This window comes from Cucurbita pepo, chromosome 17, assembly GCF_057944985.1.
Source record: "Cucurbita pepo subsp. pepo isolate OVF chromosome 17, ASM5794498v1, whole genome shotgun sequence".
In the NCBI taxonomy this organism is placed as follows: domain Eukaryota; kingdom Viridiplantae; phylum Streptophyta; class Magnoliopsida; order Cucurbitales; family Cucurbitaceae; genus Cucurbita; species Cucurbita pepo.
In genome coordinates this window covers 10,808,465-10,823,602 of record NC_141814.1, presented here as the reverse complement: position 1 = coordinate 10,823,602, position 15,138 = coordinate 10,808,465, and the positions used below count along the sequence as shown (strand labels likewise).

At 33.3% G+C, this 15,138-nt stretch overlaps 2 protein-coding genes, 2 non-coding genes and 1 pseudogene across 4 annotated transcripts; 4 read left to right on the top strand and 1 right to left on the bottom strand.

Moving 5' to 3' along the window:
• Positions 1 to 3,770: 3,770 nt before the first annotated feature.
• On the top strand, positions 3,771 to 6,553 carry LOC147787656 (uncharacterized). Its single transcript, XM_087118891.1, has 2 exons — positions 3,771 to 4,155; positions 6,076 to 6,553. Exons 1-2 carry the CDS (start codon positions 4,074 to 4,076, stop codon positions 6,276 to 6,278), a joined length of 285 nt encoding a protein of 94 aa, XP_086975017.1. The 5' UTR covers positions 3,771 to 4,073; the 3' UTR covers positions 6,279 to 6,553.
• A 362-nt stretch (positions 6,554 to 6,915) lies between these two features.
• On the bottom strand, positions 6,916 to 8,502 carry LOC147787655 (mitogen-activated protein kinase kinase kinase 20-like; annotated as a pseudogene).
• Positions 8,503 to 10,952: 2,450 nt separating this feature from the next.
• On the top strand, positions 10,953 to 14,440 carry LOC111779314 (protein HEADING DATE REPRESSOR 1). Its single transcript, XM_023659438.2, has 3 exons — positions 10,953 to 11,235; positions 13,651 to 13,967; positions 14,053 to 14,440. Exons 1-3 carry the CDS (start codon positions 10,968 to 10,970, stop codon positions 14,248 to 14,250), a joined length of 783 nt encoding a protein of 260 aa, XP_023515206.2. The 5' UTR covers positions 10,953 to 10,967; the 3' UTR covers positions 14,251 to 14,440.
• TRNAM-CAU (transfer RNA methionine (anticodon CAU)) lies at positions 13,028 to 13,111 on the top strand. The gene is given in 2 exon segments: positions 13,028 to 13,065; positions 13,076 to 13,111. It is a non-coding gene; the product is annotated as a tRNA-Met (tRNA).
• Positions 13,215 to 13,298, top strand: TRNAM-CAU (transfer RNA methionine (anticodon CAU)). The gene is given in 2 exon segments: positions 13,215 to 13,252; positions 13,263 to 13,298. It is a non-coding gene; the product is annotated as a tRNA-Met (tRNA).
• Positions 14,441 to 15,138: the final 698 nt, after the last annotated feature.

The window sequence follows — 15,138 nt, the reverse complement described above, 5'->3', positions numbered from 1 at the left end:
CTCATTCCGATGAAGATAGTATTATTTGATTATAAACTCATGATCATTCCCTAATCAATGCGGGACTTTCATCATCCAACAAAAATAACATTAATTGTGACAATATTAGAATGGACGTTATTAATAGCTTAAATTTCATTTCAATGTATTGAACATATAATGCTAAGATTTAAAAGTAATAGAAAATAGTTTTGTAAGTGTTAAATTTAAATATTAAATTGCTAAAGTTGTGAACAAACTCGATTATAGGAATATGTGTTGACCATGAGTGAACCATGGTTGATCTTGAGATTAGATTTGCTTCGGTTCAAAAAATAAAAATATAATAAGATAAAATAAAATAAAATAAAATAAAAAAAGCATATCGAATAAAAGATTGAGTGAAAAGCGGCTTTACCTATAAAATCTTTCCTTTTTTTTTTTTGTTGAAGTTGACGAAGTTCGCACCCCATCTTTCTTTTTTTTTTTTTTTTTTTTTTTTTTTTTTAATTCTAAAATGAGATATTTTGATTTAAAGGTTAAATAAATTTTAATAAAAAAATTGTTGTTCTGTTCAAATGTCTCTAAAAAAACACCGACACCTCTCTTGATTTCGACGGAGTAACAAACTAACCCTTAATTCTTAATTTTATATATTATTATATTTCAAATTATTATTTTTTTATGCTCTGAAAGTCCCAACTGTTTTTTATTTCAGGACTTGAAGTATAGCCAACATCAATTCTATTAATGGAATTATAATTTCGTTGTCAGCTTGAAGTTTTTAATTAAATTGTTTTTCTAAAAATAAAATTAGTTTATTAAAGGTATATAATTGCCCTAAGTTTATTTTACATATTACTCTTCTTTTTATTTATTTTTTTTAAAACCAAATTTATACTATCGATTTTTTTTTAATGGCGTGGAGAGTGTTGGAGAAATTCTCACATCGACTATGGAGAGTGTTGGATGAAATTCTCACATCGGCTAATTTAGGGAATGATCATGAAGGAATACTATCTCAATTGTTATGAGGTCTTTTGAGAATCCTAAATCAAATACATGAGAACTTATACTTAAAGTGGACAATATCATACTAGTGTGGAGAATCGTGTTCATCTAACATGGTATCATAGTCATGCTCTAAAACTTAGTCATGTCAAAGGACTCCAAAAAGAAAAGTAGTCGAACTTCGATTAAAGGGAGACGTACTTTGTTCGAGGGGAGGTGTTGGATGAAAGTCCCACATCGGTTAATTTAGGGAAGGGTTATCATGGGTTTATAATCAATGGAAACTATCTCTATTGGTAGGAGACTCTTTTGGAGAAGCCAAACGCTGAGAGTCTATCCTCAAAGTGGACAATAATACCATACCATTATAGAGAGTCGTGTTCATCTAGCAAAGAATTCTTAATCGAATTATTTTCTATAGAAAGAAACCAATCTGGATTAATATTAATGAACGACTAAATAATATATCTATTCCTTGCCTTTCTTATTTTGAAAATTTCCTGTGATTGCGTGTCCCATTATTTTCAAATTTTCTCCGGGGAAAGACAAACGGAAGCTTCCAACGAAGCTGCAACGTGTCGCCGAGTGAGTGGCTGATAGAGTGTCCTTTACAAAAAAAACAGTGTAGTGTGCAAGGCCCGCCTGGTCACCAATAAGCCATCTTCAAATCCGCCACGTGTGATTTTTGCCGACACTAAATACATCTCCGTGTGATTATTTAGAGATTAAAAAGAAAATAAAATGATTTTAATTTTATACATATTCAATTTTTTAATTAAAAAATCAAAACATTTTTCATAAGGTCAAAACTGCCCCTTTGGAAAACATTCCACTGGGCTTCTGGACTTCACAGACGCATGTCGGACACGTTTATAAGATTTTGTCATATATAATTTATATATATATATATATATTATATTAACAACATATAAATAATAATTTATTCTCACTTACCAATTTAATGAAAAATGAAATACTAAAGGAAATGACGGTGTTGGTGTTACACAGCTATCCCGAGTCCAATCACGTGCTTACTTTTTCAATTATTATATTTTACTTTCAACTACTTTGACCAATTATTATAATTTATGTATATATATATATTCGACGTTTTAAAATATATTTTTCACTAAATTTTGAGATGGTATTAATATAATAAATTTAGAACGTGAAATTTTTATAAGGAGTAGGAAAAAAAATGTGTTGTATCGAATCTACAAACTTGGACGAAAAATTAAAGATTAAATTTTAAGATCTTAATTAATTAATGTAATCTTCGAATAAATGATATTATATATATATTTTGAATGAATCGAAATTACATCTATAGAAAAATGTCAAGACTATTAGATATCAAATCCTAAGCAATAGGTGTTACATAATTTCACTACATATTTTCGTTAGTTTGTTTATTATTTTTCATATTTGTAATTTATTATCTTATTTAAGGATAAAATATGAAAATTTGAACTTCTGACTCTACGAGACATTCTATTAATTTTAAACTCTTATGAGAAATATTAGTAGATCGGTATAGAATTTTATTGAAAAGCATGTTAAAATGTCTTTAATAATTTTGTTAATTAGATAATTAAAATTATAACTTATAAGGAAAGTTATTAGGTGTATTTGGACCTTACATGATTCATCCAATAAACAAGGATAAAATGAAGGAGAATACAATCAATGTCCCACCAAAAATTAATTTATACAACTAAATTTTATGTACAAATATAAATTTAAATCTTAAATTTTTTATTAATTTTATTAAATAAATTAGATTTATAAACGATCATAAATAAATCAATTTAGACCATTTATTTCAAATAATAAATAATTTTTAAATGGATGAATTTAAATTTTCGAACAAATCTACTCAGGTAATAAAATTTAATAAACTAAATTTTTCCTATAAATTGATATATTAATAAATAACAAAAATCATAGTTTTTAGTACATTAATACTTCATTTTATTGAATAAGATATTTTTCTCTATTATTACACCATCATTCATCTATAAATTATTGTAAATATTATTAATTAAAAAAAAAAAAAAAAAAAAGCTGGTTGAATGTCTTTCTAATCTAAATAATTTTACCAGATTTATTTAAAGTTGTGGACCCCACACTATTAATTAAGCCAAAAGAAAAAGAAAAGAAAAGTAAAAAAAAAAAACCATTATTTTTCAATAAAGAAAAAACCATTGTTAATTTTACCTATTAAAGCAACAAATAGAGATTAGAACGCTAAATGGAGTGTTATTAAAGGAAAGTTTAAAAGTAACTTCAAATTATTTATGTAGAAATAAATAAATAAATAATAATTATAATAACGAGTATAAAGTTAAATTATATAAATAAATAAAAGCTTAAGTTTTTTTAAATTTATTTTTAAAATATAAATTGTAATTTTAATCTTACCTTTTTATAAATATTTTTAAATTATTATTAGAATAGAAATATACGAGAATATTAGATAATAATTTAGAACGACACGATCGTGACTTTATACTTATTTGAAGTAAATTTGAAAGAACGATGTTAAAACGTGTCGATTAATTATACAGTAATGTAATAATTTTTTAATAAAAGGGCAAATTAAAAAATATTCCATTATAATTAAGCTAAAATGTAAACAAATAAAAAAAAAATTAATAATAATAATAATAATAAAATTGCGGGGAGTTTGAGAGTCATAGTGGGACAGTCGTGTATACGTAGGCAACCGGTCCCGTGTCGGTGGCCTCGATTTCAGATATAAAATCGACTGCCCATTTGGTTCTCTATAATTGGCGCTTCCCGTTTTCAATTTGTTTCCCTTCAACTTTATTTCATCTTCCATTTCGTTGCTCTGTTTCTCTCTCTCTCTCTCTCTCTCTCTCTCGCTCTGCAATTTCGTTACCGTGTTCTGTACAATCTCTCTAGCCAACAGCACTGGAAGAACCGAGAGTGAAAGGAGAGGGGCAGTTCTGGCCGGTCTAAGTACCATAGCCGTTCGACTCGGCGGCTGTGGAGGCGGATTTTGGTACCGGAGGAAAAAGAAGAGGCGGAGCCAGAGCAGGACCAAAGTTAAGCTTCGGTTTATGGAGCTTTGGCACAAGATGGTTTTCCCTGTCCGACGAGTTTGGCTCGCTGTTTCCGCTCGAGTTAGGGCTCGGAAGAACGGTTAGTTTGTTAATACTCTTCTTCTTTCGCTTTCGATTTTAATTTTTCTCGAATCGGAGTTTGATTATGGCTTAATTTGATTGAATGTGATGATCTCCACTGCTTGATTTGCTTCGGATTGATGGAATTGCTGAATTTCTGTTGCTCTATGGTTTCTGATTTTTCTTCTTCCATTTATTGTTTCGATACTGCCATTTGGAGTTGAAAACTGCATAAGAATTTGTTTGAATCATCATTTACAATCAAAATTCCTGCATAAGAATTTGTTTGAATCATCATTTACAATCAAAATTCCTGCATAATATTATGGTATGCGATTAAGAGGGGAAAAAAATCTCGTTCTCGATTAATGGTAAAATAAATTTGAAAAAGACGAAAGGAGCCACCAAGTGAACCGAAAGGTGAAATACGGTTCATAATACTAATTTCTTAATCTTTTCCTCTTTCTTTATGAGCTTTATCGCTTTAAATAGGTTATATGTTATACCTTGGTCTGTATGCAATGGTTATTAGCCACTTAATCTCCACCACTATGATAGCGAAAGAGAGATAAAGAGAGTTGATGTTATAAGGCAATTGTAAATGGCCATGTGATTATTCAACCTATCCAGTACAATAATTTGGTAGGAAAAATCACAAGGAACGTTCCGTAGACATTGGCCCATCTATTCTTATTTTTGAGAGTGACTATTGTATCTATGTGTAACAACTTAAGCGCGCCGTTAATAGATATTATCCGTTTTATTGGTCGCCACCAGCTTTACAGTTTTAAAACGTATTCGGCTGATTGCGATACGTTACGGGCGAAAGTGGATAATATTTACTCGTGGTGGGCTTGAACTGTTACAAATGGTATCAGAGTCAGACGCCGAGTACTATGCTAGTGAGGACGTTGGCCCCCAAGGAAGATGGATTGTGAGATCTCACCTTGGTTGGAGAGGGGAACAAAATATTCCTCATAAAGGATATGTCAACCTCTCTCTATCCGACGCGTTTTGAAATTGTGAGGTTGATAGCTATACGGATCAAAAGACAATATCTATTAGCGGTGAGATTGGACTTGTCATATATATAGCCAAAAATATCACCAAAATGATTTTGAATATGAAATTCCTTTAATTGTAGGAATTTTAGTTTATGAGCCAGATGTTTCTATCGTTAAACCACACTTTCATTTTAGGGAATTCAATTTCTAAACCGACATCTTGCTTTATATTCAAACTACTCGTTTTAATTTTCTTGTTAATAATGAGATTCAAATCTTTGATCTAAGTATCATCTTAACGATTCGGCGATCTTGCAGAACCTTTGCATGAACTTAATTTTATTTTTGAATGTGTATTATATTTTTGGGGACACTTCCCCATTAATAATGCACAAATAGGTCCCCACTTGCAGGAATGCAGTTGTAGACAGAGCGAAAGATTAAAGGCACCTTTATGCTTAAAGTTTTTTTTCTTATAACAGTTTTGATTGTCTTGTTGTGATTCTTAACAGTCATTTGTCCCACTTGAGACTAACGACGGTCTCCAAATGCGCATTAGTTTTCAGCTAGTGGCCTCCCATTTTGATTTGGTTTTGTCCTCTATTGCTATTCTAACCATAACGCCAACAGGCCTGCCTGTCTCTACTCTTTTTAGTATTGTCCAAGTCGCACCACAAATTTCCTCTACCCTCTTCACACACACACACACATATATATAGAGAGAGAGAGATGAGGTGGGGTGGAGTTAGGTCAGTCCTGTCCCTTTAAAAGGAGTGGGCTCAAATTAGGCCCATTCAAGTCTGAATTGGTTGTTGGGTGGCCCCATCCCTCAAGGAATCTTTCATAATATGAACTGAACTAATCTTTCATCCATAAGATTGCTCTTTAGAACCCTAAGCTAAGCTAAGCAATGATGTGAACTTTTGTGCTAACAGGAGGAGGGCTTTTGAAGAAGCTCCATGATGATGTAGAAACCTGTGGATATGAAGATGTGAAGGTGATGTGGGAAATGTTGCGTCGATCGGAGTCGGAGCTGCTCGGTCAACCGAAACGCAAGCAGCGCCTATTCTGGAGAGTTTCTGTGTGGTCCAACCATGCTGCTGCACCCTCCTGTTACTCTGCAACTCATGCTTCATGAGCCCATCAAATCAACAACTCTACTCTCACTTCAGCTCAGCTCAGCTTAACAGCCAATGCTCCAACGGCACAGAACTCTTTACCAAACTTGTTCAAAGAAATGTGAAGTCTTTGCACACGCAGTTCATCTCTTCCACTTTGAGCAGAAAACACCCTTTTGTAAGTATTAATAATTTTTTTTGGTTTGTAGCTAAGAATCGTTTGTGAATCAATGATGCTGGATTGGATGCGTCTCCATGAAAATCAATCGAAAACCAATCATAAATTCAACCTTAATTGAACTTTATAATGTTTAAATTTTCATGTTTCTCGATACGTGGAGGAGATCCAAACCTCTAATCGATTTCTTAAAATGCTTTAAAGTTATTATCATACTTTAAGCATTATTGCGACTTTTATGGTATTATGGTAAGGTTTGATGTAACATAAGATTGATACTAAGACATTATTGACACAAAGCAGGAGACATGATGTTTCTCTTTCTTTTTTGTATAAGTTCTATATATATATATATATATATATATATATATATATTTTAAAACATAAAAATATGTTAAGTTCTACGTAATTTAACATAAAATATGATTTTCGTTCTACGTTTAGAGATAAGTTTCTATTTGATCTAGAAATTTAAAAAAACGACCATTTTAATTGATTAAAAAGGGCGCATGAGCCGTTAGATGACAACTAATAAAAAGACGATTTGACTATTAACGTATCCACTAAATTTGTTGACATGATTTATTATTACCTAAAATTCTCGATGATGAACAAAAAAATGTGTTGATTCTTATCACAAAAATATCTTCGGGGTCGTGGGTCAATGGAGGGAGGACCATCCGTTCCTTAAACTTCAAAAACTAAATAGAAACCTAACTATTACCAATCTTGAGAATGAGATGTATATATAACCCTACAATTTAGAAGAAGAAGATAGAGGCAAATTCTTTCTTTCAAAGATCATTAATTGAACACAAATAAATACCAAAAAAAAAAAAAAAAAAAAAAAAAAAAAAAAAAAAAAAAAAAAAGGTCAATCTAAGCTAAGCAAAGGAAAGAAAGAAGTCAATATTATTCTAAATGCACCGTTCTCAGATTTACACTCCAACAATCGTGGAACTTAATTCACACAGCTTGAATTGGAGTTCTTTGCCTCTTAGAACTCCTCCTCTTCTCCACAAATATTGGAGCCGTCACTAAATCTTCTTCCTCCTCCTCAGCCGCCACCGCCGCCACAAACGGCACAAACATCAGCATCTCAGCCGTGAATCTAAACTCCGGCTTCCTCACAAAACAACTCTTCAAAAACCCTCTCGCCTCCTCCGACAACCCTTCGGGAATCATCGGCATCCCGTCCCTGTCCGTGGCGGGCCACGGGCAGTTACCAGTGAGCATTTCGAGCACGACGCAGCCGAGTGCCCAAATATCACTCGGCGATTCTTGCACGTTCGATCAACATCTCCGGCGCCATACACATCAATGTCCCTCCCAAACAATACCCTTGCTTTGTCTTGCTCATTCTCCTCGCCAACCCTAAATCGCCGATCTTTGCCTCAAATCGTGAATTCCTCGGCAGTAATAAGATATTCGCCGGCTTCAAATCACAATGAATGTATTGATTCTTATGAATATGAATTAAGCCTTTGATTATTGACCTTGTGTACCTCCGAACCTCTTCTTCCGGTAACCCTTTTCCACCTAATCAAATAAATATAAAATTTTAAAATTTTATATTCATAAATAAATAAAAAAATCATCGACCAATATGTATTTCTTACTTATAAATTCAAGATTTATGATTTGAGGGAGTGGCTAAATCTCAGCTTTCCTCTCTCTTTCACTATACATTCGTACTCTTTGTTAAGACCAATCGAGGAAAGATTAAAACACTCATGGGAGAGTTGTAGCCGACAATTCTAATCGAAGATGGGTTTTTGGAGTTAGCTTACCCTTGCGATATCACGATCCTTTGTCTCGGCCATTGTAGCACGTGTGTTATCCGAGGCATAAGAGGCATGATGATTTGATGTCATCCTCACCTTCCTCCGACTTATCACCGACAGTCTGCTCAGAGTTCCAACCTCAATGATTGGCAACTAAATACGAGGGTTGCGCTTGTTGCGGGACTTAACCCAACACCTTACGGCACGAGTTGACGATAGCCGTGCACCACCTGTGTCCGCGTTCTCGAAGGCACTCCTTTCTTTCAAGAGGATTCGCGGCATGTCAAGTCCTGGAAGCATTGTGTTTTGTATTTCTTGGAATGATAAACTGAGTAGGGTGGAGGGATACTAGTCCATCTATTTCTAAAATTTCCCTTTTTTTAATATCTAAATCATTTTCTTAAATTTATTCCTAAAATTTATAAATCATTTTACTAAAAGTTAGGTTAAGGCTAACTTTGGGCGATGATATTTTATTTTATTTATTATTATTATTATTATTATTTTTTTTTTTGCTATAACTCTGCTTCTTCACTTTCAAAACTCTGGCTTTAGTTGGATGATGAAAGTCCTACATCGGCTAATTTAGAATATGATCCTAAGTTTATAAACAAAGAATATCGGAATGAACAAAGCTCATTGGTATGAGGCATTTCCTTCTCTGTAATTTAATGAGCTTTGTTCATTCCGATATTTAACTGTACCTTGATTAGTCCTATGATATTGATTAGTCCTTCCATGGCTCCGGTTAGTTCTTAGCTCTCAAAATTGGCCTCACACCATTTTTATACCTTTTAAAAATCTTGAGGGGAGGCCGAAAAGGAAAAGTCTAAAGATGATAGTATCTACTAGCGGTGGGCTTGGGCTGTTACAAATGGTACAGAGTCAAACTCCAGGCGATGTGCTAGTGAAGAGGCTGAGCTCCGAAGGGAGTGAACATGACTTTATATAGCCTCAAAATGAAACTATTAAAAGCATTTTAACATTCATAAAGTAAATAACTCTAAATTACTCTAAATTGTAATCCACCCAAAATTTATAACATGAAATTTTTAATCATTATTCGACGTGGCATGAATTGAAATATCTTTTGATAATTTCAACAATATTTTCTTTCCATCTTCAATGAAACATATTGTATGATTGACGTCTCTTAGTTCATATCAACTTGCTTCTTCCAAGTTTGATGATGTGAGATTCCACGTAAGTTAGAAGTAAAACGAAACATTTTTTATAAGTGTGTAGAAACCTCTCCATAGAAGACACGTTTTGAAAATCTAGAAAAAAAACTCAAAAAGAAAAGTTTGAAAAAGACAATATATATTAGTAATGAACTTGAACTCTTAGAAAAAAAAAAAAAAATCTCGAGTTGGATCATATCACTAAATTCCAACTTCCTCGAACTCCAACTTACATATTTAGCTTAAAACACAATCACTTGAGTTCAAACATAAAGGCTAATAGACTACACTCATTACCTCTAATAGACAGCCTAAGTCTCTATCTGTTTAGGTGTCAAACAAAGACATTATTTCAAGTACTACGTGTTGAAGAAATGATCCAGTGGGTCTTGTTGTTTTTCATAGTTGTCATTTGTTAAGTTTTGGACACACGATAGGAGTACACATTCACATGCAATGGGGCCTGTATTCAACAACAACCGCCACAAAATTTATTAGAAAACCATAGCGACGATTCTCCACGATGATATGATATTGTCTCCTTTAAGTATAAGCTCTCATGGATTTACTTTGTACTTCTCTAAAAAAGCCTCGTACCAATAATAGATATATATTCTTTATTTATAAACGTATGATCATTCTCTAAATTAGCCGAATTTCTTTTTCCCTCAATTTTAATTTTAAATTTCTCCTCCAATCATTAAACCCACTTCTAGAAGGGGGTTTTCAGTAAATTTTCATTTTTCTTACCTAATTTTTCCAACCATCTCCTAATTTTTCAGTAAACCTTTCTTAATATCAATTTTCTTTGTTTATTTTCTATTATTTATAAGAAAATCATTCTCTAAGTATCACTATACATTTTTGTAACAGTTCAAAATCGCAATTTTTTAAAACACGTTTACTAAGGAGAAGTTTCCACTCTTGTAAGTAATATTTTGCTCTCTTTCTCTAACGAGGAAGTAATTATATTTGTATGTACAAACATACATCTTAGGTGCTAATCATATAGAAAATGTGTACACGAATGGAGATATTATAAATAATCCCTATAAAAGAGAGAAATTTTAAAGTCCACATTTGTGTTCGTACAAATCTCTAAACATACAAAATTGATTGTTGTCATGTTTCATTTCATATCGATATGTTATTTATTTGAATGTATTTTTTATGTCATTTTTACATACGTCATCTATTTATTTAATTAATGTTGTATATCTATGAAATTTTAGATGAGTAAGTTTTAATTTTGGTGGTATTTAAAAAAATTAAAATTAGTTGCGTACTAAATATAATACAACTTTTTAGTAATTATTCTCAAGAGATAAAACAATAAAATATTAAAATATTCGTGGGGGATATTCTCTCGGAATTAGGAAATATTGGAAGGCGTGATAAAACAAAACCATACAAAATAATAATCCATCCAATTAAAAAGGAAAAAACAATTAAAAGAAATTAAAAGAGATAATGGGGCCCACATCAAGTAGATGACGACAAATATTTGCATCAGAACATCCACCATAACGCCAAATCTTAACCGTTGGATCATAACACGTGGTTTGGATGTCGTTTTGTTCTGCAATTTATCTGCTTCGCGTCTCGGTGAACGCGACCACATCAAATACCCACAACTCCATGTTCATCCCTCTCTCTCTTTCCCCCTCTGTATGTGAAAATTCGAAGAGGATTCTTCACAGCGAAGATTCGGCGAAGTTCTTCCCCGAATTCTCTCCAATGGCGCGCGATAATTCCGGTAAGCTAGATAGGATTCTGGAAGGCTTTTCTCCGGCGTCGGCTCCTCGAATTCAGTGGAAATCTCGCCGGAGATCAGGTAGTACTACTTAATTCTTCTCTCTGGTGGAATTTGGCTTCAATTTTTGAGAATTTTGTTAAGTCGATGAAGATCGGAAACGCGGAATTTCTCTTATCGGAAAGTAATCGAATCCGTCTAGGTTTTGTAATTATCGATATAATCTGAGACGTTTCCTCACAAATTTTGAAGAACACTTCTGCCCTAACCAGGCTCCTCTGTTCTGATTCGTCATCTTTGGCTCTTGAATTGCTTTCGTGATTTCTTTGATGATGAATTCATTTTTCAGTTCGTCAATAGCCTTGAAAAATTGGAGATGAGAAAAGATGCACGCTAACACGAACGGTTAACTTCGCTCTTAAGTTACGTGTGCTTTTCTGTTTCTGTTCATGGCTGCCTCGTGATTTCTGTTACCAAAAAAAAAAAAAAAAAAAATCAATACTCTTCATTTTTTTTTTGTTAATTACTGGATTTTAGGCCCTCGAAATGATGATAAGGATTAATTTTTTTTTTTTTTTTCGTCATACAAATTAATTATTATTATTATTATTATTATTTATTTTTATTTTTTTTTGTGGTGATAAAATCGGCTGAACCAACCCATTTTTCACCCCACCCACCCGTGGGAGTCGACGTTTTCATTGACTTTATTTATATATTCATTTATTCATTTTCCTCATTTATTTGATACGAAAGGCCATTATTGTCATCATATGGGGAATTATTAATTAAAATTGAATTTAGAAACTATTATTTTTTAAAACGACGACGGAAAAGGGATCCTCCACCCCATAATAGAGCATGCCTTACAAGTCAGTCATGAGCTTTTTAGTTTGTTTTTAAATAATTTTTTATGCTTTTCAAAAAGCTTTTATAATTTGATTTTGATTTTTCCAATGAAAACTCAATAAGAATAGTGTTATTCCTTATAAATTCATAATATTTCTCTTAATTAGTCGACGTGATAATTAAGCGTAGGTGAGTGAGGATTGAATTACAGGATTGATCATTGGGATACACGTTGCCATATATAATAGGGAATGTTTAAACGTTCTAAATGGACATTGGATCCCTATTCCTACACTTGGATACTTTTCTCTAATATCAATTTTGGTATTCAAATGATGGGACTCAACACCAACTATTTTAAGTTTTTTTTTTTTTTTTTTTTTATTAGGCCCACATTCAGTTCTCAATTTCTTGTTGTCTTCTTCTCCTTCAAACTCAAGATTTGATGATTTGATGATTTCTTGTTACCATCCCATCTTCCCATTTCATTTCATTTATCATCATCATAATGTAATTTTTGTATGATTTATTATATTTTTTAAGACTCGCCTTTACTTTTCTCCTTTTTTTTCTTTCTTGTTCATAGTTCACTGTTTCACTCATTATTGTATCTTTGCTTTTAATATAATTTTCCCTTTTCTGATGGAAAGCATGGTTTGTTCATACTTTTCACAATTTGGTTATGTCAACCTCAATTGGATGTCTTTTTTTTCCACTTTTCTTTCTTCTTTGGACCTAATCTAACTTAGAGTTATCCTGATATCGAGAGTTCAAGCTTATTTTTCTTTTTTAATAATTAAAAAGTCCTATAAAACCTAAAAAATCTGTTGGTGTCATTTTGATCTCTAAACTTCATATTTTGTTGTTAAGGGGTGATGGTGTAGCTGGCTAGTGTCAGGTCTCATAGCTTAGAGTCATCCTGAGGTCGAGAGTTTGAGCCTCTCTCACCCATTAGTATTTTTTTTTTAACGATTAAAAAAAGTTTATCTCATTTTAATCTCTGGACTTTAAATTTTTTCATTAAGGGGTGGTGGCGCAGTTGGTTAGCGCGTAGGTCTCATAGCTTAAAGTTATCCTGAGGTCGAGAGTTCGAGCCTCTCTCACCCCATAGTTTATTTCTTTTTAAACAATTAAAAAAAAACGTCCTATAAAACCTAGCTAAACATTTGTTTGTGTCGTTTTGATCTCTGGACTTTAAATTTTTTCATCAAGGGGTGGTGGCGCAGTTGGCTAGCGCGTAGGTCTCATAGCTTAGAGTTATCCTGAGGTCGAGAGTTTGAGCCTCTCTCACCCCATAGTATTTTTCTTTTTTAACCACTAAAAAAAAACGTCCTATAAAACCTAGCTAAACATTTGTTTGTGTGATCACTGAACTTCAAATATTTTCTTCAAGGGATGGTGGTGGTGTAGTTGGCTAGCGTGTAGGTCTCATAGCTTAGAGTTATCTTGAGGATGAGATTTCGAGCCTCTCTCACCCCATAGTATTTTTGTTTTTAAACAATTAAAAAAAAAACGTCCTATAAAATCTAGCTAAACATTTGTTTGTATGGTTTTGATCTCTGAGCTTCAAATTTTTTCATCAAGCATTTCTGTATTTGTTGTCCCTCTAATTTTGTTGGAACTAGAATGCTCTCTTCTTTCCAACAGCTACCGGGAGGATCTTAGACAACATAACTCAAGATCATGATGCTGCTGACAAAACATCCGACAAACACGAACAACCTCAGTCCCCCAAAACACTCTACCCCGACCTCTCCGACCGTCGAAAGGCCCTCTTTGAGCCTTTAGAATCCATCAAAAACATCAATGGCCGCAGACCATCAGCTGAATCCTTACTCCCTCCACCCGACTTCGACGCCACTGCATATCCCCGAGGCTGGCTGATCGGAAAGAAGCGAAAACTTGTCAATGTCGACGTTGTCGAAAGCATGCGGAGGATTGCCATTCAAGAAATGAACAGAAAGGCATTCCTCTAATTTTACTATTATTATTACATCACATCAATGTGGTCTCTCTAGTTCATTGTTGTTGTCGTTGTTGTTATTGTAGGACCGAGAAATCGACGGTCTGAACGAGCAGCTCGACGAGGACGCGCGCTGCTTAGAACATCTTCAAATTCAACTTCTACAAGAGAAGAGCAAAAGATCAGAGGTTGAAAGGGAAAATGCAATGCTGCATGATCAAGTAAGTATGCTAATGAGCATGCTGGAAAATGAAGGAGCTGATGGCTCCTCAGATGAACCTTAAAATTCTATTATCATATACTTTATTTGTTTCTTTTAAATTCTTTTTTTGTAGATTATAATTTGGTGTGGTTGGCAGATAAATTTTTAATTATTTTAAATATCCATGAAAATACATGCATCCTAGTATTGTATGGATATGGTAAATGTTTTTTATTTTTATTTTATTTATCTATAATTAATTTTGTGGTCGACGTGGACGTGCAAGAACCTCACATTTTCCCAAAACAGAATTATTAATTAGAAATGGTAAGTACACGAACACGCGGCTGTTATTCCAGGCAACCCCACGTGCAGATCACGTGTCGGGGGGAACAATCAAGTGCTTAACAACTGGTACAAGCGGCGTTGACGTTATCCGTAAACTTTCGGATAAACACTGGGCCCCACCCAACTTTATTCTTCAACCTTTTTCTTTCTTTCCATAATTTCCACTTTCTTACGTGTCACTACAGATGTCAGGAGATTTGACACGTAACCTTTCACTCCCCACGTGGCAAGTAGTTAGCTCCTACAGGTACTATGCCAAAACTTAAAATATTAATAATACAAAACCGTTCCATGTGATGGAAAATAGAATCGCATTTAAGCAATATTGAATTTATTTTTATTTATTTATTTATTATTTATTTATTTTTTTTGTTAAAATACACGACTCTCCAGGATGGTTGAGCATAAGCTCTCGTGATTTTACTTTGGGCTTCCCGAAAATGTCTCAGGCCAATGGAGATAGTATTCCTCACTTATAAATCCATGATTTTCCACTAAATTAATCAATGTGGGACTCACATACAATAATCTTCAACAATCTTTTCCTCGAACAAAGTATACTATAAGCCTCCCTTGAAGCTTATGAAACTCTCGAATAGCTTCCACTTAATCAAGGCTCGAC